This window comes from Eubalaena glacialis, chromosome 12 (genome assembly GCF_028564815.1).
Source record: "Eubalaena glacialis isolate mEubGla1 chromosome 12, mEubGla1.1.hap2.+ XY, whole genome shotgun sequence".
NCBI lineage: Eukaryota > Metazoa > Chordata > Mammalia > Artiodactyla > Balaenidae > Eubalaena > Eubalaena glacialis.
This window is the reverse complement of record NC_083727.1, coordinates 93,869,505-93,894,124: the sequence shown is the minus strand read 5'-3', so window position 1 is coordinate 93,894,124 and position 24,620 is coordinate 93,869,505. Positions and strand designations below refer to the sequence as shown.

The 24,620-nt window shown below is 39.0% G+C and overlaps 1 protein-coding gene across 1 annotated transcript in view; it reads right to left on the bottom strand.

The window, feature by feature from the left end:
- Positions 1-24,620, bottom strand: part of COL19A1 (collagen type XIX alpha 1 chain) — a 322,067-nt gene that overhangs the window by 62,817 nt on the left and 234,630 nt on the right. The window contains exon 17 of the mRNA XM_061207711.1: positions 1,808-1,861. Coding sequence (XP_061063694.1) covers positions 1,808-1,861 — 54 coding nt within the window. The remainder of the gene's footprint in view (positions 1-1,807; positions 1,862-24,620) is intronic.

The following is a 24,620-nucleotide window of genomic DNA, read 5'->3' as shown; positions in this document are numbered from 1 at the left end:
GAATGGATGAAATGAAATCATTGACAGAGCAGCAATCTTGTTCACCTTTGGCATGTGGCCACACCCTAAGTGATTCCTAAGGGGCTCAGTCTAGAGCCCTCTAGTGGTGGTGCAGGTGGCTCTGGCCTTTAAAAAGTCACTTATTTTCCCGTCTTCATTTTCTCATCTATGAAGTACATTCATTTGTTGACTCATTCATTAAATAATTAGTAATTACATGCTACATGCCAGAAACTGTGCTAGACAATGATGATAAAATAGAGGTTCAAAAAATATTCACAGGGCAGTGGTCAGAAAGATAAGGAAAATAAGAGTCACAAAACAATGTGCTCTGTCTGCAGGAGGTATAAGCTCACAGGATTGCGGAGGATGACACCTCTCGTGCTGTGCTGAGAGCACTGGCAAGGGCTTCGTGGGAGACCTGGGGTCTGAGCTGAGTCCTGCAGGTGGGGGAGCTCACCTGGGCCTTGGGGAGAACATTTGCAATGTGCGGCATTTTGAGATCGTAAAGGAAGATGACACTACAGGTTGCAAAAGAAGAAAGGGCACAGAGAAGGATAGACAAAGACAGGAAAAGGACAAACTTTGAAGGGACTAGAATGGCTGTAGAAGATATGGAATCCATCTGGAAGGAAAGGGAAGTTATTCAAGAGTTTTCAACCAAAGAGCTACGTGATCAGAGTTATGATTTAGAAATATTACCCCACTTGTAGAAGGTAGAAGCAAAGAGACAGCTGGGAGAAGGCTACAAAAATATAGATACAAATTGACAAGGGCCTAAATAAGGCAGTGTCATGAGGAATGAGAGCTAATGGGAAGTAGAATTGACATGATTTAGGAACTATTTGGATGTGGAGGATGAGAGAGAGGAAAAAAAAATCTAGGATCATTTTTAGAGTTTAGTTTTGGACAGGCTATGTTTGTAGTACACAGGAGACCTCCAAGTGGAGATACTGAGCAGGCCGTGGGGTGTAGGAGCCTGGAACTCAGGAGGAATGTCTGGGTGGAAATAGAAGACTGGGATTCTTTAAACCATACAACATATAAATAAGGGAAGGGGGAACTGCTTTACGGAAGGAGACAAAAAGGATGGCTTCAAAGGTAGGAGAAAATGATCAGCGTCAATGAACCAAGAGAATAGAGAGTTTCAAGGATAGAACAGTCAACAGCGTCAGTTCCTATACAGCAGTGAAATAAGGTGAAGCCTGAAAGGCACTCAGGGAATCTCCTGACTCAGAGATATTGGTGATCATAGAGAATGCAGGGCCGGCGGAGTAGCTTGGACATAAACCAGACTCTAGTGGGTTGAAGAGTTAGCACAACCACAAGAAATGGCACACTTCCTCTAGAAGTTTGGGATAAAGGATGAGATCAGCTACTTGGCTACACGATCTTTATGGCTCTCTTTAGCAACACTATTCTATGAAATTCTACTAGCAAAATAGCTGTGTCAAGAAAAGGAGGCATGCTTCCCCGGATGTCTGACTGACCACCAGACTGGATGTTAAGAAATTGAGGAGATGGGGCTCAGGTGGGTTCAGCACAGGATTCGCTGATCTGGGACTCGGCTTGGGGTGCCCACGCAGGCAGTACACTTGCTCCTGTCCAGGAATGAAGGGGGCAGGAGGGGCAGCCGGCCACCAGCCTCCCTGATCTCTTGGTTGGTGGTGGTGGGAGGTGTAGGGAGAACAACCATGTTAAACAGTGGAAAGACGGAAATGATTATCTACAGGGGATTCAGATAACCTTTAGATGAACACGCAGCAGTACAGAGGGGCTCTGATGAAATACCCTGCTGTTTACTCACAGGTGGTCCTGGAGGCCCTGGTTTTCCTGGAGGCCCTGGTTTTCCTCGTCTTCCCTAGAAACCAAAGAGAAACAGACAATAGCTACTGTGATTCCATTTTATTTTAAGATGAGACAACATTAAATGGCAATTTTAAAGACTAAAAATTAACTAAAAGTTAAAAAACAATTCCAAGTCCACATGACCTTTAAAGACCTGTGAAGTCTAAAAGCTATGAGACAATTTTTAGCAGCCAAGATGAGAAAAATAGTGCCTGGAATGAACAAACTGTGACTCTTATTAGCAGCCCTTTAAAGGCTGTCTACTTTGGTACTCTAGCAAAGTGATATAAAGTATCTGAAAGATGGGCTAAGATGGGCATTTTATCTGATAATTCAGTGGGTTCAGGTGCAATAATAAATGCATTTATCATCTTAAATTGGTATTTCTCAAAGAGTGATCTGAATTCCAATTTTATAGGAGTTTCCTGAGAGTGCTATCAGGTATTAAAAATGCATTTTTCTGGGCTCCATCCTGGATTTACTGGTTTAGAATCTCTGGGGAAGGGATCCATGAATCCGCATTTAAAAAACCCCTTCAGGTAATACTCACACTCACTAAAGTTTGCAAAGCACTTCCGTAAGCCATATTATAATTATATATGTTGTGAAAAGCACATTAACTAGCTCTTTTCTTCCCTTTGGATGATTAAGCTGTTTTATAAGTGAACTAAAATGTTCACTCCTTGCTTATTAATCTTCATTATTGTAAGTGAATGTTAACTCCCCAAGTTCACAACTAGCTAAATTCCAACTGCAAGAGCCAGAATGACATTTCTAAGTACCTGTGTATCTGTATCATTTAAAAAACATTATTATACATTTATTTTCTTAATTATTTTTTTCCTTTATCATAGAAGGAAGCAAGCCTAGGTATGGATAGCACACATTTTGAATGAGAAGCATTTCTGAGCAGGTTTTCTAATTCTATTTCATTGTTACTAATAACTTTATTTTATTACCATATTGGTAGTATGTTAATACATATTAAGGCTTGTTGTTACTTAAAAAGTAAAAGTATTAGGCTGATCTTTCAACTCTTTTTGGGGAGAATTGTAAGCATAAACACGGAAAGGCCCATTTCACTGAAGGATTTTCTTGCTCTGAAAGAGTCAGGCAATTTTCGCTTGATCCTTCTGGTCTTCATCTAGGCTTGGAGTGGGGTAGGAAATGCAATACCCACTGAAGCAGCAGAGTAAGGTTTGGAAGGTAGGTAAGCAAATGCGACACTGTGATTGGGTGGGAAATCCTTCCATTAATTGCTGAAGGCAAGTTAAGTACCTACTATCAAGGACTCCATATAAAAATAGCAGCTGTATTCATAAAAAATCCTGGCTAACAACTACAGAACAGATTTTTTTTTAATTTCATTAAAACCAGAAATATAATTAGTAGTATTTTCATGTACCTTCTGTTTTAGAGATCTGAACCCTGGATTTCCTCTGGGGGGTTGTAAGATTGGAATGAATATATAATTTAATATTCTGTATACTGAATAAAAGTTACACACATGGACATAATTTTCTTGTTTTGCAGTTTACAGATTCTGAAAATCAATATATTGGGTCTTTTAGTAAATGCAAGTCAATCAGCCCCTGAGGATTAATCAATGATAAAACGTTTACTTGGAAAGTGGAAGCACTGTAATTTATTCATTTATAAGAGCACAAAGAAACAAAATCAGTGACATTGGAGTAGGTGATTGGTTCTTTCTTTTAGGTTGAGGTAAGTTAAAACCATAGGATAAACTTTGTGTGCAGTCTCCTTTCCTTAAAGGAGACATATATATTGATTTGGGCAGGAAGTGGAGAAAATGAGGTTATTGATCAACTTTTATCACAAGAGTTAATGTTTAAGATAAACCAAGTCTCAGGTATTGTAACATAACATTGTCATGTCTTAACATGAGGAGTAGAAGCATTCATGATTCAGTATGGTACGGGCAAGCTTCCAAATTCTTGCACATCACTGCTGATTTACATCATCGTTCAAAGCCTTGCGACTGTCAAGAGTGTACGGATGTGTCTCTGGAAGAGCACAGGGGAACGCCGATTGTCTTTATGCCTCCTTGCTAACAGTAGACATGCAGGTAAGATGTTTCTGAGGATTGTCAAATTATTGGAACATACTGTACACAGATAACTTCATCCAGCACATATTTTCAGTTTAAATGTGGTTTCTAGGCTTGAATTTCTAGTAACATCCTGAAGCAGATTTGAATACTTTTTTCTTTCTCAGCTTTATTGAGATATAATTGGCATGTAATATTGTGTAAGTTTCATGTGTGACAAGTGATGCCTTCATACACTTATATGTTAGGAATAAAGTTAGTGAATACCTCCGTCAGCCTACATAATTACCATTTGTGTGTGTGTGTTGAGAACATTTAAACTCTACTCTCTCAGCAACTTTCAAGTATAAACACAATATTGTTAACTATAGTCACCATGCTGTACATTAGATCCCCAAACTTATTCATCTTCTAACTGGAAGTCTGTGCACTTTGACCGGCATCTCCTCATTTCCCCCTTCCTCAGCCTTTGGCAGCCAACACTGTCTCTGCTTCGATGAATTAGGCTTTTTTAGATTCCATATTCTGGGGCTGGGGCTGTGCCTGAGAGGGCCACGGAATACCCTCCTGACGTCGATACAGGGACTGTTTTTGCGTGTTTGTTTCCATTTCTGTCTCCTCTTATTTCAGGCCCTTCATTCTAGACCCACTGTAAAGTGAGACAAAAAGTGGGCACTCGGATGTGGGTTGGGATGAAAATCCCAGCAAATAACAGATAAATGCTGAGCTGGGTGCGGCCTTCCTGGCTAGGAAGCCTGGTCCCAGGTGGCCATTTGTTCAGAAGCAGCTCTGATCAGTTGGAGTCTGGCTGAATCTCCAAATGGATGGTTTCAGCAGCATTACAATTGGGCTAATCCAATACTTTTCTGAAAACTGGAGTATGAAGCATAAAATGCAGATTTACCATATCAGGTTGCCCTGGAAACCTCAAAGTGCTCAACATGTACGTTTCCTGTTTGGCAACAGTGTAAAGGTTATCAGACAGCAGTTTAGGTATTTGTCTAATGATTTAAGCCCAGCGGTGCTCTAACCCGATCACACGTCAGCATCCTCGGGAGACCTAGCTGAAACAGACTGCTGTCCCCACTTCCAGAGTTTCTGACTCAGCAGGTCCGGGGTGGGACCTGAGAACTCACATTTATAACAAGTTCCCAGCAGTACTGATGCTACTGGCCTTGAGACCACACTGTGAGAACTCATGTTCTAAACCTCAACCTCTTATTTCACATTTAAAGTCAGGCAATCTTGCATAGCCCTTAATCTTGTAAACCTTGTAGCTCAGAACAAAAGAGCTGGGTTGGTTTTGTGACTGCGTGGAACTTTAAGAATAAAAACCCCATTGTCAACTTCAGGACCACCTGGATTGGAATCCCAGCCTTTTCTTTTATGGAAGGTTCTTGTGTCAAGATGTCCTTGCTGTAAAATTGGTACTTACACTTTGAAGCCTGTTTGTTAAGAATTAAAAAAGAGATCATGTGTAAAATTCCTACCACGCACACCCCCATTAGGATGGCTAGTTTCAAAAAACAAAATAAGCGTTGGTGAGGATCTGGAGAAACTGGAATACTTGCACACTGCTGGCGAGATTGTAAAATGGAGCAACTGCTATGGAAAACAGTGCGCAGATTTTTAAAATAATGAAAAGTAGAACTACCATGTGATCCAGAAATCCCACTTCTGGGTCTATATCCGAAGGAATTGAAAACAGGGTCGTGAAGAGATATCTGCACACCTATGTTCATAAGCAGCACTATTCAGAATAGCCAAGAGGTAGAACCAATCCAAACGTCCATTAACAGATGAGTGGATAAACAAAATGTGGTACATACAATGGAATATTATTCAGTTTTGAAAAGGAAGGACGTTCTGATACATGCTACAACATGGATAAACCTTGATGACACCATGCTAATTGAAATAGGCACAGTGAAATAAGTCAGTAAAAGACAAATACCATATGATTTCACTTATATGAGGTACTTAGAGTAGCCAAATTTATAGAAACAGAAGGTAGAATGGTGGTGGCCAGGGGCTGGGGGGCGGGGGATAGGGGAAGTTATTTAATGGGAACAGAGTTTTAGTTTTACAAGATGAAAAAGTTCTGGAGATCTTTTCACAACAATGTGACTATACTTAACACTAATGAACTGTACACTTGAAAATGGTTAAGATGGTAAATTTTACGCTATGTGTTTTTCTCCACAATTAAAAACAACAACAACAACACTCCTACTATAATATCTGACACAGTGGGAATAATAAATGTTAGTTCCTTTTCTCCCTGCCCTTCTACCATCCTTTATCCAATTATCCATTTTTTTTCCATTTAAAAATGTTTGATAATATATCAAGAAAACCTTCTAAAATCTGTGTTGCACATCAGTTAAAAAAGCGTAACCAACTGTCAACCTTGCATAGGGGATTTTTTCATCTAAAACAACAGTCAAGATGCCCATTAAGAGTAGAAATAGAAAAAGTAAATTGTAGATTATTCATACAGTGGAATACTATATAACAATGGAAATGAATGGAATACAACTATATGCAACAATATGGTTAAATTGTGTAAACACAACGTTGATCAGTTTATATAAGGAATAAAAGCAGGCAATACTAAGCTAAGCTGTTAGACGTTGCAATAGGTCACCGATGTGGGAGTGGGGAGCGACGGAGAGCATCAGACTAAGATGCTGATGTTCTGTTTCTTGAACTGTGTGCAGGTTACAAGGGTGTTCTTGATTTGTGAAAAATCAACAAGTGGCCTCCTTAGGATACATACATTTTTCTGAATGTTTGTTATACTTCAATAAAAATTTTAAAAAAAATGAAACCAGGAGATTTCCACGATGGAATGATTTTATTTGAATTATCAAATGACTTCATCCATCTGCATTTGCTGTGTACAAGACCACAGAGGGTCAATACTGTCAGGAAGGAAAAAAAACCCAGGCCTATTTAAATAAATGACATCTACGAATTTTCAACAGTAAAAATAACCTGATGCTTCCAGGATGACTTGCAGTATGAGAGCACATGTATCTTAAATTAGCCACTTGATTTATAAACACTTGACCATCCAGGAGCATTAAGAAGGGAAGAATGCAAATAATGGACGACTGGTACTTATCTGACAGATGGTTTTTGTTGTTGATGAGGATGATGAGGAGGAGGACAAGTTACAGTAGTAATCGGACTGAAATAAAGGGTGGTATGCAGACCCCAAGCCCACAGAGGAGACACGTGTGTAAGTAATCTCTCTAAATTGCCAGGTCTTCTAATGCAGCTGGCTCCTCTCCAGAATTCCCCTGTTCCCATGTGTGTATTTAGCACAGTCTTAGGCATCAACTCAGCCTGAACAGGGTACCAAGGAAATGTTGAGAAAGAGGAGACAGGGCCTTGACTGGCACCCACAACTGTGAAGTAGGTGTTAATTACACAGGAAAACATTACAGACCATCTGGGAAGTTTAGTTTTCTTTTTTTACATTGTGAACGGAAATAAGATTAATGACTGATGTAAAAAGGTAGCACATTTTGAAATCAATGATATGTGAAAAAATGGGAATGGAATACTTACATGAGGAATGCATAACGTCTTAAGTGAATTTTATTTCTTAACATCTTTAAAAATACATCTAAGACAGCAATGAGGCTAGTCATAATGGTCTCCTTATTTCAGGGATCAGACAAGTGGCTCTTGTAAGGGCACGGGAAGAGGATGTAATTCAGCATGAACAAAGAATCTGAAATAGGTGTAGAGCTAAGGAAAGATGAATCCATATTGGATGCTATTCCCGATATTGCTTTTCTCATTTAGGTTGGGATCTTAAAATTTCTAAATCATGTCACAATTTCCCCATCTCTCTGTTCCCTTCCTTTTTTTCCCTTTGGATGGACGCTACCAGTAACGAATGAGGCTTTTCAAAACAAGTTAGAAATGTGACAATATTAACTAAACCCCCTCAGCTATAATTGAATAAATGATAATCTGAATAAATGATAAAACTTCATCGAAACATTGGACTGGGCCAGATGGTCTGGTCTGTGGTCAGCATGGTCTACAGTCACTGTTTGGCATTCCTATGAAGTTATCATGGTGGTACCAATTTGGTCATGAAGATAAGTATAGTTAAGGTCTGACCTCTTAAGTCCCTTCTTATTGGATGAACCCCAAATCAACTTTTCCTTGTGTGCCCCAAGCTGTGCATGTACCAAGAAACATAAAAGTCTATGACAAATGATTATTAAAATGGTTACCATTGATCAAATGCTTGCCAGGGGCCAAGCACTGAGTGCTAAGCATGGACTTACATTATTTCATTTAATCTGCTCAAAATTACTGTGGGTGAGTGATACTGTTCCCATTTTACAGAGAACGAAAGATTAAACATCTAGCTCCAAATCACTCTGCTCTTAATTGGTGGGGCTAAAATTTAACCCCAAGTGTGTCTGATCTTAAAACCCGTAATCCTCAGGATTAAGGTTTCCTTGGGGGGGGGGGCATATCCTGGTCATTCACGATTTCAGTTACTTTGCTGCTCTAATTGTTGAGTTTCTCTTGTTTTCTCACCACCAAGCCAGATTTTTAAATGTCCCATCGTCCTACGACTTTGCCCTTGGGAATTCAGGTCTTCCTAGTTCTCACCTGCTCCCCTGATGGCTGCTTGCCTTTGCCTTGTGCCAGCAGGACAACCACAACCTTCCACTTAGACTGGACTCCCGACTGTCTTGCCAAACCACCAACTCTCTCTGTCCCAATCGCGGGCTCCGTTCTCTAGGCCAGCCATTGCCGATCTCAGCCAACGCACTTGGTTCATCTCGGCTCACGGGTGGGGCACGGTAGGGCGTGGCTTAGCTGCTTCCTGACCATCTGTGATACATTTTAACATCTTTGTGCGGCAGCGAGAGGGTGGATGCTCCCTCGTATTTGGAAGTTCGCAGCGGGATGCTTGCAGGCTGGAGGAGGAGAATCGGGCTTGGACTCTGCCTTCCTTGTCCGAGAACTATGCCCATGCCCTGCGGTCCCCATCTCCAAGCACTCCTAAGGCCTCAAGCATCTTTCATTTTTATTAAGGAAACTGTTACATTTTTAGACTTAGAGAGTAGATGAAATCAACACGTAGAGGGACAAATAATGCACATAAACTGCTCGTGTCTTATTTAAAAGAAATGTTAACATGAAAACAATGTGATGAGGCTCCTCAACAAATTTCAGACGGGTCAGAGCCTGAGCCAGTGTAGAAGAAGGAGTTCAGCCTTACCAGTCAGCACTGGAGCAAAGAAATCATTAATGACATTTTATATCTTGATTTCAATGAAGGTAAATTTACAGAAGTGCATTTTCAGCATTTTTGAGTCACGTACTTTAACATATGAAATGTACCCTCAAGGGGTGGAATTTTAGAACTGCAGTTTCACTGAGAAGGACTGAATTGAGCAGCACCAAATAAATTCATAGGAACACATTTTGCAGCTATTCAGTAACTGCCCGTAAACAAAGAGAATTCCCAAGGATCCGTAAGATGCAAGTATGAAGGTCACCCAATTTTGATACAGAAGAATTTTCAGTGCATGATTCTCAATCCATCAACTTAAATTTAATGGATTAAATTGCATTTGGATATTTAAATGCCAATTTCAAACCCTATCAAAGAAACGAGTAAATTTATTCAGCAGAAATGTACTGTCTGTGTTTTACATACTGTTCTAGGGGAAAATATATGAATGACTAAGGCCTGGATCTTGCTTTCAGGGTAGAAGAGGAGGGACAGCTATTCACAACAGCTATTTGGAGAGTGCTGTTCATTTGGTTGCAGGTAAATCAGGAGTTCCGGGGAGGGAAGGTGAGAATTAAGTTGCTTCCCAAACCTTTCAATAACTCTCTCAGCCTTTCGTTTGACAGGGTAAGTGGCGGGGAGTTGGTCACCGGGATGGGATGGGAGGGAAATGCGGGTGGAGAAAGCCATCTGCACCCCCTTGGCAATGAGATGGGGTGCTAGACCCTGAAGAGTCCCCTCAAACAGGGACAGCTTCCCTGGACACTAGTGCCCCCATACAGATGTGTGTCCTCTTTGGTCCTTTTGTCCTCTGATACTTATTGCCAACCTTTCAAGCAACTGGGCTTGGAAGGCTTTTCCCAGCCTGCTACTCCTTGTGCTTTCATGATGGACTTAAGTATTGGGACTCTGTATTGATGACCTTCAAAGACTGAATGCTTGTGGACATGCCATTATGTAAATACTGGGTATGTTTTTTCTTGACTTGAATACTCTTTTCATTTCCTTAAACCTGACACCCAAGGTCACTTGCCAGTGTGACTGGGTAAGAGGAACTCTGAGTCTGACCTCTTCCAGCTGCTTTCCCACAGTCTCTTTCTCCTTCAGCTCCGACCTTTTCCCAGAATAAGGTTAGGGTGTCTTGGGAAAGCTGGTACCTCAGTTGGCCCTGCCAGCCCCAGCTGTGGGTCATTTGCTGGATTCTTTTTATGTTCTCCTTTGACTTCTCAGTCCCCTTTAGAGAAGTATCCTTCAGGCAGAAACCACAGCTACATCTTATCCTGAGCATCCTGCTACACAGTACATCCATCCATCCATCCATATACAGACATCCATAAAGCCTAACCAACACCTACCCACAGGACTGACCTTCCTACGCACTTGCCCCAGGCCCCAGCGAGTGACTGTCCTTGTCAAAGGGGTGGTGAGGGGCCTGTGTCCCTCTGCTGGTTTCCCTGGTAACCGATGAGCCCACTTGATGTCAACTCCCCTATAACTGGCAACTGCTCCAGGACCTTGCTTCAGACGTGTAAGTGCCCCCGTCCATGAAACCACTTATGTCTCTGTTGCTGACTCCAGGCTCTTTCTTTGGTCTTAAAGCTGGGCAAGTGCAGGCCTTCTCGGCCTGCAGCCCAACAACCTACCACCTCTTCACTGTGTTTTTGGAGAACATATTTCCCATTCTCAGCTGACATGTCCCCAGATTCCTTCATTAATTCATTCAACAAACATTTAATGAGTCCTTACTGTGGGCCAGATCCTTCTCTGTGCTCTGGAAATACCTTGAATCCATTCTGTCCTCATAGAGCTTACATTCTAGTGGGGACACTGATAGTAATAGATAACACCTGGTCCCTTCTCTCTGCCAGACACCGTTCAAAGCAACTTACATCTATGTATTCGTTATATCTTCAAAGTCCTCGTAATATCTTTGCGGTGTCTCTGTTTTACAGATGAGGCAACTGAGTGACGGAGCAGCTTGCCTGAGGTCACACGTCCAGTTAAGCAGCAGACCTGGGGCTTGAATTCAGGTAACTTGGCTGTGTCATCCCTGATAATCCCCACCCTGTTATACTGACTGCGTATCTGATAACTACACGAGTAGAGATATAAATTCTGGATAGCAACAAGAATCATAAAAAGTAAAGCAGGGTAAAGGGGTACAGAGTTAGATAGGGTGGTGTGCCGTTTCAGATAGAAAAATCAGGGGAGGTCTCAGCAGACACCTGAACCAAGCGAGTCCGTGGGCCGTGCAAGGGCTGAGAAAGGGCATCCAGCAGAGGGAACAGTGAGAACAAAGCCCCGGGTGGCTGGAGAAGAGCAAGCCGTGGATGGGCGGCAGGCAGGGCAGATTAGCTGAGCCTTGAAGACTGTGGTGAGGGCTCTGCGTTTTCTTCCTTTGATTGTGCTGGGAAACCACTGGGAGTTGTCGTAAAGGGGCCACATCATGAGGTTGACCTAAACACTTGCCTGTGTAGATTAACAGCCACTAGGGTAAAACTGCTACAAACTGATCATGTAATTCAGAGGCTCAACAGAACTGACTGTAGGTTATCTGATTTAGGTTGCTTACGGGAACATTTCCTTCCATTTGTGCAGATAATCAGGAGTTGATTATCTGTATAGCATTTTGTGATGGTTAAGTTTATGTGGTGCCCAGATGTTTGGCCAAACAGTTTTCTGAGTGTTTCTGTAAAGGTGGTTTTTGGATGAGATTAGCATTTAGATGGTGGGCTCTGAGCGAAGCAGGCTGCCCTCGATAAGGTGTGTGGGTCTCACCAATCGGTCCAAGGCCTGAATGGAACAAAGATTGACCTCCCCCAGGCAACAAGGAACTCTGCCAGCAGATGGCCTTTGGACTTGAACTGCAACTCTTCACTGGGTCTCCAGCCTGCCAGACTACTCTACAGATTTTGGATTTACCGAGACTCTACAACTGTGTGAGCCAATTCTCTCTGTCTCTGTCTGTCTCACTGTATACACAACCTGATGCTTTCATTTCATTTTTCTGGAGAACCCTGACTAATACCCATTTCCATTTATAAGTACGAAGTATTTTTTACCTTCCTTTAACATCTTATGTTCCTGAACATAATATCTATTATTCTCTGATATTTACCCAGTCCATTGTTTTTGACTGAAAAAAAGATATAAGGAAATGAGATTTATTTCATCCTTCACTGTGAACAATGGTTTTCAAATAGAGAACGCTGCACTGTTTAAGTAATCCTGCAAGACTTATATAAAGATATTAATAATTTAATGAACTCATACTCAAGGGAAAAAAATGTTCTTGAAACATGTCAGGATGAATTTTCAAGGGAAAGACCTAATTAGCAGTGTCTGAAGTGTATGTCATCACATTTAGAAAACAAGGACTAGTCCCTGTGGACAGAATGGTGAGTTAGACTTTAAAGCTTTAACTACTCCCGTTAATATGTATGATTAATGAGCATTCTGTCAGTTGGTTGGCCTCACTAAAGCAAAAGACCTTGCAGGGGGAAAAAAAGGATGTTTAAATTAATGTACACAGAAATATGCAAATGCAGTTTATAATCTTTTTTATATTATGATTAATTAATAACTTTAGAGTCTTTACTGCGAAAGGATGCCATAGCTTGAACATCTTTTAAAATATAGAATCAAAGCTATAAAGATGTCTGAAAGTAACAGATGGCCACAGGTCCCAGTCACTTTACAAATGAGAACTCTGGGAAGCTAATGAAAGCAAAAAAACTCTCAATGTTAGATCATGGCTGAGAAATCAACAGCTGGGGAAAAAAGTATAAATCAAAGTAGTTATGTCATTATCTTTTCCTTACATATAATAAAGTATTTTTACCTGATGATTATTTGGAGAAAATCATATTGAAGAAACAAGAGTTAAGTCCATTTAAAGGAGAGAACATAGGAGGTGGGGTCTATTTGATGTCAAGATCTTCAGAGGCAAAAAGAAAATCCCATCATGCGTGTAAATGATTCTAAACATAAAATTATTTGGTAATAGTTGCACGTTCATTTGGATGTCTGGGTTTCTGAAGACAGAATCTTAATTTAAATCCTTCAGAAACACTGATAACTAAAACTACAAGAGCTAATGTTGAAAGCAATCAAAATTACAGATCTGTTTGGTACCAAAATGAGAAATCAACTTCCAGAAGAACATATATGAGTGGGAAATGCAGTAAACAGATAACCTTGCATCAATGATAAGCATTGCTGCATTTATTAAGTGCTTACTATATGCTGAATATTGGAGATTAAAGAGAAAATTAGACACAGATCCTACCTTTGAAGGTTTGGGGGGCTTTTAGTCTAGTATTAATTTCTCTTCTTTCCTCTCTACCAGATTTTCTCCACACAAAAAATTAAGGCTGCTTAAAGACATTCAAGAAAAGAGAACAGTAGTTCATAACTATTTTCAAGAGCTGGAGGTTGCATTAAACTTGGCCAAAACTGATATTTCTATTTTGGCGTACTTTAATTATGTGGTGTACTTGCCCATGGTCATGCTTTTTCTATACAAAGGTAGAGGTGAATATAGATTTTAACTCATATATTTATGACAAAATAATTGATCATTGATTAACAATAAAAACAGAATGGAAAAGTGCACTGTACTAAGAAGGGAGAGACCTGGCCATTAGTACCGTCTCTTGTATTTATCAGCTAAGCAAACCTGAGCCAGTTATATCATCTCTCAGCCTTAACCATTTATATATTTTTTTTAAAAAAGGACTAAAAACATACCTGCCTAAAAACAATGGGCTGGAATATATGAGCACCTGAGAAATATTTACTTTAAGAGAAATACCAAAGTTTGAAAAGAGCTTTCTATAATCTTTCCCCATAAACTTTCTTGAAGGCAGAGGGATGGTGCCTGGCATCAAGCAAGTTCTCCATCGGTGCCCACCCATCCTTCTGGACAGAAGGTTCCAAGCTTTCCCAGAGAGGTTACACTGCATGGGGACACGGGGAAGGTGGTCCAACACATTCAGATATAGAGCTAGTGGATCAATTACATTTTTGGCAAATACCAAGGAAAAATATATCCCAAATACTCATTTTGAAATTTAGTACTTTGAGGCTAACCTCCTGGCCTAAACCAAAACTTTACGTAGAATGTGCTGTCTGACACTAATATTTCAGCCTGGCTGACTCATGGGTAAGATATGTCTGCAGAAATGTCTTTCAAATGGTAATAATATTCAGCCATCAGCTAGCCTGTTCTCTTCTCTGAACACTGGTCAGAATTGGCAGGATGGCCAGTAGGGTTAGAACTGAAATTTTCAAATGTAAATAATATTTTGCCTAAAAATGTGGTATCCATAGCTTTGGCCTCAGTCTTTGAATGAAATTAATATTCTAGATTTTACAAAGGACAAACTAGGGCCCTTACTAAGAGCAAAAGCCCAGCTCCTCGCCACGGCCTGCAGGGCTCTGCTACACATCCGCTGCTCTCACACCCGTCCAGCCACACAGCTTCCTGCAGCTCCTTGAACTTTCCACCTCAGGCCTTGGCACTGTCTGCTTCCCCCAGATTTCCACAGAGCTGGTCCCTCCCCTCTTAGATCTTTGCTCCCAGGTCATCCTTGCAACATGGCTTTCTCTGACCTCCTCACAACACTCCCTAACCCCTTCCCCTGCTTTCTTATTCTCAGTTGCTTGTATCACCACCAACCATTCTAAGACATTTATTTTGTTACTGTCTGTCTTTGTAATAGATTGTAAGCTCCATGAGGGTAGAGGTTTTTGTCTATTGCAGGGGTTGGCCAAGTTTTCCTGTAAAGGGTAAGAGAGTAAATATTTCAGTCTGGCACAATACTCTGTTGTTGTAGAATAGTCATACACAATATGTAAGCAAATGAGCATGGATGTGATCCAATAAAACTTTATTTACAAAAAACACATGGACCAGATTTGGCCTAAGGGCCATCATTTGCTGAGTCCCGGTCTATTGTTTTCATTGGCTGTCTCCAGTGGCTACAATAATGCCTGGCAAAACGTAGGTGCTCAAGAAATATTTGTTCTGATTTTTGGCCTGAGCTAACAATTAAAATGGAATTAAGTGTAACGCTTTGAAAAGGTACCAGGCAAATGAACAGCCTGTACTAATGAGGAAAACAGTGTGATCTCATTCATTACTGTACTTTTAGACAAGGATCAACACCAAAACTGTGGGATTAATTATGTCTTAAAAGTTCTTTAGGATCTGGTGATGTTTTTAATCATTATTTTTTTTAGTGTTGTTGTAGAGAACACAAGACAAAAATTTCACTAGTACTTTGAAATTATTTTGCTGAAAAATTTTTTAAAATGCAGGTCTATAAAAAGAGTAACATAACAAATGATTATTTTCCCACAGCACAGAATTAACAACTGGTAGTATTTTGCAATATTTTCTTCAAGTCTTTTTAAAAATAAATAAAATGTTACAGATTAAATGGGAGTCCTTTCTTCTAGGCTTGTTTCCCTCACTCCTCCTGAGGTGTAACTACTCTCACGAATTGGATGTCACCCTTCTGGCTCATGTACTCAATACACACACACACACACACACACACACACACACACACATATACACATACACATATACACACATATATTTATATATATGAATAATTAAGTACTGCCCAGTATTTTGAAAGTTGTAAAAATTATTTTTTGTATGTACCCTTTAACAAATTTTTTTGTACTCAATATTATGTTTTTAAGATCTATCCTTGTTGGGAATGTTTGAGTGTGTGTGTGTGTGTGTGTGTGTGTGTGTGTGTAGATAACATTTCCAAATAAAAATATTTCCAAAGTAGCAAAATACAGAAGTACAAAAAATGTAATGCTATTTATTTTATTATAAGGCACTCTCCATTGCTCTTTTCAGGTTTTCTGTATTGGGCTTTAGTGTTGCTGAAGTCTTTCACCCAAGAAAAGAACCAATGGCCCAAGGAATCCAGGAATTTAGCACCATTTCATTTTTCCCTCGTGGAAAACCTTTATCCTGTAAAATGTCAATTCAGTTATTAACATATGATCAGTGTTTCAATAGCGTAACTCACTTCCAATATTTCAATTTATGCAGCTAAATTTTAAAACACCTAGTTGGGGATAAAAGACTTCCGGTTACACAAAACATTAGTGGTCTCTGTAACAGCACGATAATGGCAAATATTTTTAAATGGAGTTTAAAATGTAAACTGAGCAAGCCGAAATTAAATCTGGGTCTACTGATCCCAAGTATCAGTTTCTTAGAGCTTTGAAATAGAGTATCCATTTTCAATAACCCAGATGTATGGTGACCTTAAAAAAGCCTTCTGTCATATTTCATAACATCAGGGAATGGGAGAAGAAAGAATTAAGAATCCTTTTGAAACATCTGCAGTCCATAAAGCACTTCAAAAAATACTCTGTTGACCTAAGTTATAAATAGTTTAGCCCTGCTATGCTGCTTGGTAGTATGGCGTCTGTATAACAAAGAACCTCTCACAACTGTTCTAGAGTACTAAATATTTGGGGGGACCCATTACAGTGAAAATGTATTCATCTAGCACTTTATTAAATGGAAAAGTCCACTGAATGGCACTTCTAGCTCCCACACAATAGTGCTGACTTTGATGACCCAGAAGATGGGCCATCAGTGGCTGATCCAGTGCTTTTGTGCAAATGAGAAAAAGGCACCCTTCCTCCTGGTGGCTGCAGCCCTACACTGGACACACAGTTGGTTAGTGGGTCACAGGCTGGATTTCAGCCCCTAAACACCTGGTGACTGGTTGCCTTTCTTCAGGGCAAAACTATGCTAGGTGACAAATCCACAAAAATCTCTGGGATTCTAAAAGGACCACTAATTGGTTTCCGTGGCTTTAGTGCTAGTGGATTTTGTTATGCTCAAAGACTTGGAAATTAATATTCTAAGTATGATATCATAAAGAGTGGTCATTGAGCCCTTGTTGTGTGATAGGCCCTGAACTGGTTGTTTACACATATATTTTTCTAATCATCATTTTGGGATAGACATCATTAGCAACATTTCTGTTGTATAACTGAAGAGACAGAGGCTCAGAGAAGGTGGGTAGCATTCCCTGGGTCACAGAGCCAGGGTTTACCCAGGAATCTGCATCACTCCAGAACTTGTGACCTCCAAGGGTTTTCACTGATGGGGTGATGCAGAGTTTAACATTTTATTAATACAAAGTTCAAGGAACCAGATCCCCATACGAGACATTAACCAATCAAATGATAAATGGCCCTCCTGCCATTGGCTGGGTTTGTGGGTGGCCTTGACTACCACCACCCAGGCCACTCTACAGCAGGAGAAGCATCTCCCCCACCAGCTAACATTCACGTGCACGAATTGTAGTCAGGGAGAGCAGGAAAGGTGAAGGGGTTGGGAGGGAGTGAATCAAGGCAGCCGCAGGCTGAGAAGGGCTGGGCAGAGAAAACAGGCAGAATAGCTTCTGACATCACCCATTTTCCTCAAGATTGGTTAAACTGTTTTGTATATTCTGTTGTATTTGTCTAATTCTTAAAAAAAGAACCAACAAAAACTGATTGTGATCCATTAAGCCAATTTCTGACCTGCTAATGGATCATGACACAAAGTCTGAAAAACGGCTATTGTGGGACCAGGGTTTGGCAACAGACTTCTGTTAGGACCTGACTCTAAAAATTTCTTGCTCTGTGATCCTGAACAAATCACTTTAACTTCTTTAAGCCTCAGGTCCTCATCTGAAAAGTGGAGAGAATAATCCTTAATACAGGAGGATGCTGTGAGTAACCAGGGTAATACAGAATTACCATACATATTATTTTTATTGCTACAATAGTGCATATATTATTGTTATCACTATAATATAGCACCAACAACTGATGAGATGGTCCCAAACCTGGCAGTTTTGTGGGTCAAGTCAGCTTTAGCCATGTCAAAATTAGGCATCATCTTACCCAAAGAAAGCTGGTCAGCGTGAGCCTAAGCTGGGCATGAAAGTTAGTTCTCTTCACAGACCCTTACTGGGCTACCTTCAACTGTATCTTCTTGTTTGCCTATCTATACACCTATATTCATCATATTGTGTAAAATGGATGTTCAGATCTTAAAAAGGTTAAGTCAGACTATTGGTCACACTTTACCCATTAACTTCCATTTTATCTTCTTCCCGGGGAGAAAACCAAGAGTGAGAGAGGAAGGCACTTTCCTCTTAGAATGGTTTCTCAGAGACTCCATTTACAAAAAGACTCCATTTACAAAGTCACTTTTAGCCCCACTAGTTGTCTTGACCTGCACAGAGATTCCAGGAGAACTAATTTAGGCATCAGGAATAAAGCAGAGCAGGCGGTAAAACACATTACCCTTCCGTACTTTATATACAATACAGCTGCTAGCATAACTGCATAGCTGAGAACTCATTGCATATTTTCATAGTTAATTCCTAGAGTTGACCCGGCTAAATGCACATTTCTCGTAATTATTACAAGGCTAAACTATTTTTACAAGCTTAATTAGCATTACTTAAACAAAATAAATACTCTCTGCTGGTAATAAAGTGTTTGTTATTATAGTTTTCGCCTGTAGTCAATGTAACTCGCTAAGTCACTGGTTCTCTAACTCCGTGGTGGAGGATTGGTTTTAAAATTTTCAATTTGCTGTAGACTGGTACTTTTATAAACTACAATAAAACTGAATTACTAGGAAAAAAGAGATAAGAACATACAGAGTATAAGTCCTAATGTTTACTATTGGATTCAATAGACATAAAATTACACTTTAATAAATATCAAACTAACAATGGGGGGGGAAAAGGAACAAAGTACAAAACTGTACAAACTGTTGAAAGTGAGTATATATGCTGATAAAAAAAGATTCACTGTTATACTTGGAACTTTTTGTTGTTTTGCAGTTATAATAAAACAAGAAGTTATGAGCGAAATAGTGATTCCACATATTAAATGTCTATATACACTCTCTGAACAAATAAACACTATTATATCAGTATTTAAAGTTTTTAATGTAAAAAAATGAGCTTGCTTCTTGCTTGTTAACATATCTAACCTAGGTTGAATTGACAACAATGCTACTTATGTAAATCACCCCTTTTCCCACAGGATCTTTGACACTGAAGAATTGTAATAGGGAAGGGCAAATCTGACTCCATATTGGCTTTGTCTCTTTTTCTTTAACCTTTGTATTCTATTGCTTTTGCTACAAATTAAGAATGTTGCCTGTAGCCTGCAATATACAGGATAGCCCAATCTCAAGGCTCTGACCTTTAAAGGTTGCAGATCAGAGAATAACATTTGTCTTGTTGGAGGTATATGGGAACACTATGACCAGACTTCCGTGGGCAGCTACAAGAACAAAGAATTCTTGCACCAAGAAGTTTACAGCAACCAACCATACCTCTCCACCCCTTTAATTATGAAAAAAAGCCTGAATTCTAACTTGGGGAAGATGGTTCTTTGGGACATTAGTCCACCATCCTCTCGGTCTGCTGGCTTTCCGAATAAAGTCGCTATTCTTTGCCCCAACAACTCGTCTCTCGATTTACTGGCCTGTTGTGCGGCGAGCAGTGTGGGCTTGGGCTCAGTAACACTTGTTGTGCACAACTTTTATCTATACTGCTTCATTTTTTGTTTGAATGACTTTCAGTATAGAAATCAGTTTAACACAGGTATGTTGAAAGGAATGGACTAAGATCTTTCAAACTGGCTTCAGCAAACTCAGAAGAAAATCAAAATCATAACTTCTTTGATAATTGTTGTGAAACTACGGGAATATATTGTAACAATCTGTAGAAACTTCAGTTTTTACTCTTCAAATTTTTTTGGCCATTGGAAAGCAAATTGCATTCTTTCTTTACATGGAAGTATTGATATTATTAAAAATACTGAAGATATGAGACAAAAAGCACATCTGTCTGTCAAACTGTCCAAATTACATTTTTTAAAAGGTGAGAAGAAACTGGTTTCTTTTTTTTTTTTTTCTTCTCCCAATTTCCCCCATCTCACAGTCCCTGGTAATCACCATTCTAGTCTCTGTTTCTATGAGTGTGACTGTTTTAAATTCCACATATAAGTGATATACGGTATTTGTCTTTCTCTCTCTGACTTATCTCACTTAGCATAATACCCTTAAGCCCATCCATGTTGTCCCAAACAGCAGAATTTCCTTCTTTCTCAAGGCTGAATAATATTCCATTGTATGTGTGATATATCTATATCTCTATCTATAAAATATCTTCTTCATGCATTAATTCATTGAAGGACACTTGGATTATTTCCATGTCTTGGCTATTGTGAATAGTGCTGCAGAAACATGGGGTGCGTATATCTCTTTGAGATCCTATTTTCATTTCCTTTGGATATATACCCAGAAGTGGAACTGCTGGATCATAGGGCACTTTTACTTTTAATTCTTTTTGAGGAACCTCCATTCTGTTCTCCATAGCGGCTGCACCACTTTACATTCCCACCACAGGTGAACCAGGGTTTCCATTTCTCCACATCCCTTCCAACACTTGTTATCCCCTGTCTTTTGATAATAGCCATTCTAACAGGTGTGATGTGATATATCATTTTGGTTTTGGTTTTGATTTGCATTTCCCTGGTAATTAGTGATTAGTTTCTTAACTTTCTTAACAGTGATTTGATTCCCTAATTTTAACATTCCTAAGTTTTTCTCCTTGATAACCATCAAAGTACCTCACTATGCAATAATTGTTGTTTTGATCATTTTTCACATTATCTCAAAAATTTTAAATCTCACATTTGGTGTATTAATCTTTACAAATTCACAATTTTTACCGTGTCATTAAGCCTATTGTGTAATTCAGCTGACATTCCTTTGCTAGCAAGACCTTCTCGATGAAGGAAGCAGGGTGTTGGTTTACATTCTGGTGTAAGCTCCCTAATCTGGAAAACTCCTCCAGAATGGTTCCCTACCGTTGCAGCTTCACCATCAGAACATATTCCTGTACAAAAATTGAACTCCAAACCATGTTTGTTGACAATGTTTTTGCATAGTTCAATGACTATGTTCATAGGTTTTTTTTTTTTTAACAGCTCACAGTTAGCTATATTTGTGGGCAAAGAAGCAGAAGAAGAAAATTCTTCCTAATATTACTATCATCTACAATTGCACATTTACCAAAAGAATTGCAACACGGGCATTACCTATGCATTTGTCAAGAGGCAGCAAAAATGTTTTGCTAGTTTTGTTTTCTCTTTGAGTTGGTATTAGCTTGGTTTTCAAATATGTCAAGCAATGGAATCACTGCCACATATTCATTCAGTATTTCCAAGCAAGTATCTTTGATGTCATCTTTCACTAGTGCCTTCGCAATTGCATGTTTATTTTCCAGCCTCAGAAATCTAAAGTACTGCTTTAAAAGACATCTCCAAAACACTAAGGTTTAAATATGAGTTACTGAACTTTGCTTCCATTGCCTTTTAAGTCAGTGTTCATGCTTTCAAAATTGTTTTGGTTTTGAATTTATGTTTCCTGTGTAAATGTTGCTTATGTCTTGATGATTTCACTGCTTCATTAGCCAGTCTACGTCTGCACAGAACAGGCAATGATTTAATACTCCACCTTCAATTAGCTGAACTCAGGATGAGTGATCATACTTCCTAGTAAAACTAGTATCAATTCTTTTGGTCTTTGTTTATTTGCAATCACTTCCATGGACATCAGGTAGTTTGTTTCTACTGAAAACATATGTCCAAAAAATCCCATGAAGCTTGTTTTGCCATTAGTTCATTAGGGTTAAAAAGGAATAATATAAATTTTACTTCCTTAACTTAATTTAAAGTTAAAATAATAAAGACTTACAATAGAAAGTAAATGATTTGGGTTTCTCAGATTTTTGTGGATTATAATTGACGAGCTAACCTTAAAATGCCTCGTGTTGTAGTGTGACCCTACTGTTCATGACTTGTAGGCAGCTAGCACCCTTATGACTCTGCGTGTTTGTTCAACACACCAACTCATCCATAGCCTGCTCTATTGGATAAGTCCAACAATCACATGCTTGTTAAATTGTTATAAAAGTTTCTAAACACATATTTTCAATTTCTGTGCTTATCATGGTCCAGTAACACTTTGAGCACCACATTTGAGTAGCATCGTATTACACAGCATCCATGGTTTATTAATGTTTATCTCTTTTATAAGGACAACTTTTTCAATTCTTCTACTTTCTTTTAGGTCCTTTTAACTAGGTGGACAGTAGTCTATGCTTTAAAAGAAAGCAAACACAAGGCTAGTTTTGAGGAAAATACAGATAAGGTAGGGTCTATTTTATCTAACTTTGTCTCCTTACCTCTTTCTCTATCACACAGGGCTCCCAGGGATGCTGTAGGCACATGGTCCATGACAGTCTTTGTTTCATTGGCTGACTCTTCCCCACCTAATTAATCATCTGTCTTAGTGTTGGTTTAGCTCATTACAACGTCTCTAGAAAGTGATGATGCTGACATTTTTGTAACAGAATCAAATTGAGGTTGATTAAGTAAAACAATTCTAAGTCACAGAATATTTTCCAAGAGTGTTCTAATTTGGTTTTTCAGGGGAAGACTTTCAAAATCTGAACATGAACGGTAATAAGATCTGAGAAAGTTTCATAGATTTGTTCAACTTTGTAATTATGCTATTGCTAGAAAATGTGTCTAATTGTTGGAAATGATGTGGCAGAAAAAGAAAGCAAATAAACTGTTTTTGAGAAAACTCATTATAGGTAATTAGATTTAAAATTGAATAGCAAGATATAAAGAAGGAGTATGGAGGTGGAACATAAGGCAGATAATTAGGAATGTTGTAAGTCTTAAGAAGAAAAGGTTTAAAATAAAGCCTCATCTCACTAAATGCTGTGGGGGAATTCACCTATTTCATTTTTTTTGTTTGTTTTAGTTTTTCTTATACAGACATTATCTAATAAAAGTATATTAGACACACTCCTGTCATGCAATTTTAACAAAATAAAAGAGAAAGGGAGTAGGGCACCATTTTCAATATTAAATTAGAAGCATAACTTCTTTTGAATTAGTAATTTTTATGCCATCTCTTGTTTTACCTTGGAGAGGTTTTATCACTATGGCAACAACTGCAGAGAAATACACCCTATTCATTTTCATCAGCTCCGAATGAAAAAGATTTTAAGCCCATAGAAAGTTAGCAGGATAGTATACAAAAATTTATAGGTATAACCACAGGATTTATTGATAAAAAGACGCAGGCAGAACTATTTATATGGTAAACCATACCCTTGACATTTCCTAGATTGGGAATTATACTTAATTAGCATGCTTCAGAAATTTTATATCATTTGCAAAAAAAAAGAATGACAGTTTCCAGAATGTGTCCAGAGATATAAAAAGTGAAAATTGCCAAAAGCAATAAAAATAAGAACAATTTAATTTTGGCAATATTTTACTCTGACATCATTTACCTTATCTCAATAAAACAAAGTTTTCCAAGAAGTTAGGATTGTATTCTAGCAAAATGGATTTATAAAACAAAATGAATTCAGACAAATGGCTGATAACAGAAATGTTCTCTTCAGATACCACTGGTAATTTACAAAGGAAAAGAGGCATGGATAGGAGTAAAACGAGGTGCCTGCATTTCACCAGCTGCTTGAGGAATCCAGCAAAACTCTGAAATTACAATAGACCTTTTTTTCTCCTAATGCCCTGCCCACCCGACACCTATTTTAGTTCGGCTTCCTCTAACTTCTATATTTCTCTCTGCTTTTACTTGACTGAATTGGGCTTGCTGTTCATGGAAGAAGGAAGTAGTAGGCGTAAATCTCTGTGGCCTGAAAACAATGAACAGTCTTGAGACCCTTGCCTCTTATACACAGCAGAAGTCTCATGAAATTATATCTACACTGGAAAATCCTTTCTGTAAGAGACACATAATGCCTTGATTCCTACTTGGCCCACAAAGTGAGTGTCCATGCCCCTCCTCTCTTCCCATACGTTCTCACCTTGTGTCTTATCTTTCAACCTCCTCTGGTACTTCTGGATTGCTTATTACTATAAGTAATAATCTATGTTGCTTGCAACTTCAGTTTCTTCCTATTTATTGACTTCCTTGCCTCAGTTTGCAAAGGTACTCAATTAAAAAAAATCTTTTTCTTGACCTCTCCAAATGTGATCTTACACCATCTCTCTTTACAGCTCAGCTTCTGAATAGAATAGTCCATAATCCTGTGGACAAAGAAAGTCTCTATTACAATAAACAACAAATGTTGCCCTCCATCAAGCCATCAGCCACTGTAGCCCTGAGGGGAATTCAGGATAGAGAAAAACAGGAAACATTCTGTATTGGATACTGGCCGTAGGTAGTTAAGATGCATACCTTAGGAGTAATTTCAATGAGCCCAGATTTTTGCATCTTCCCATACACAGAAAAGCCCTAAAATCATTAGCTTGAGATGT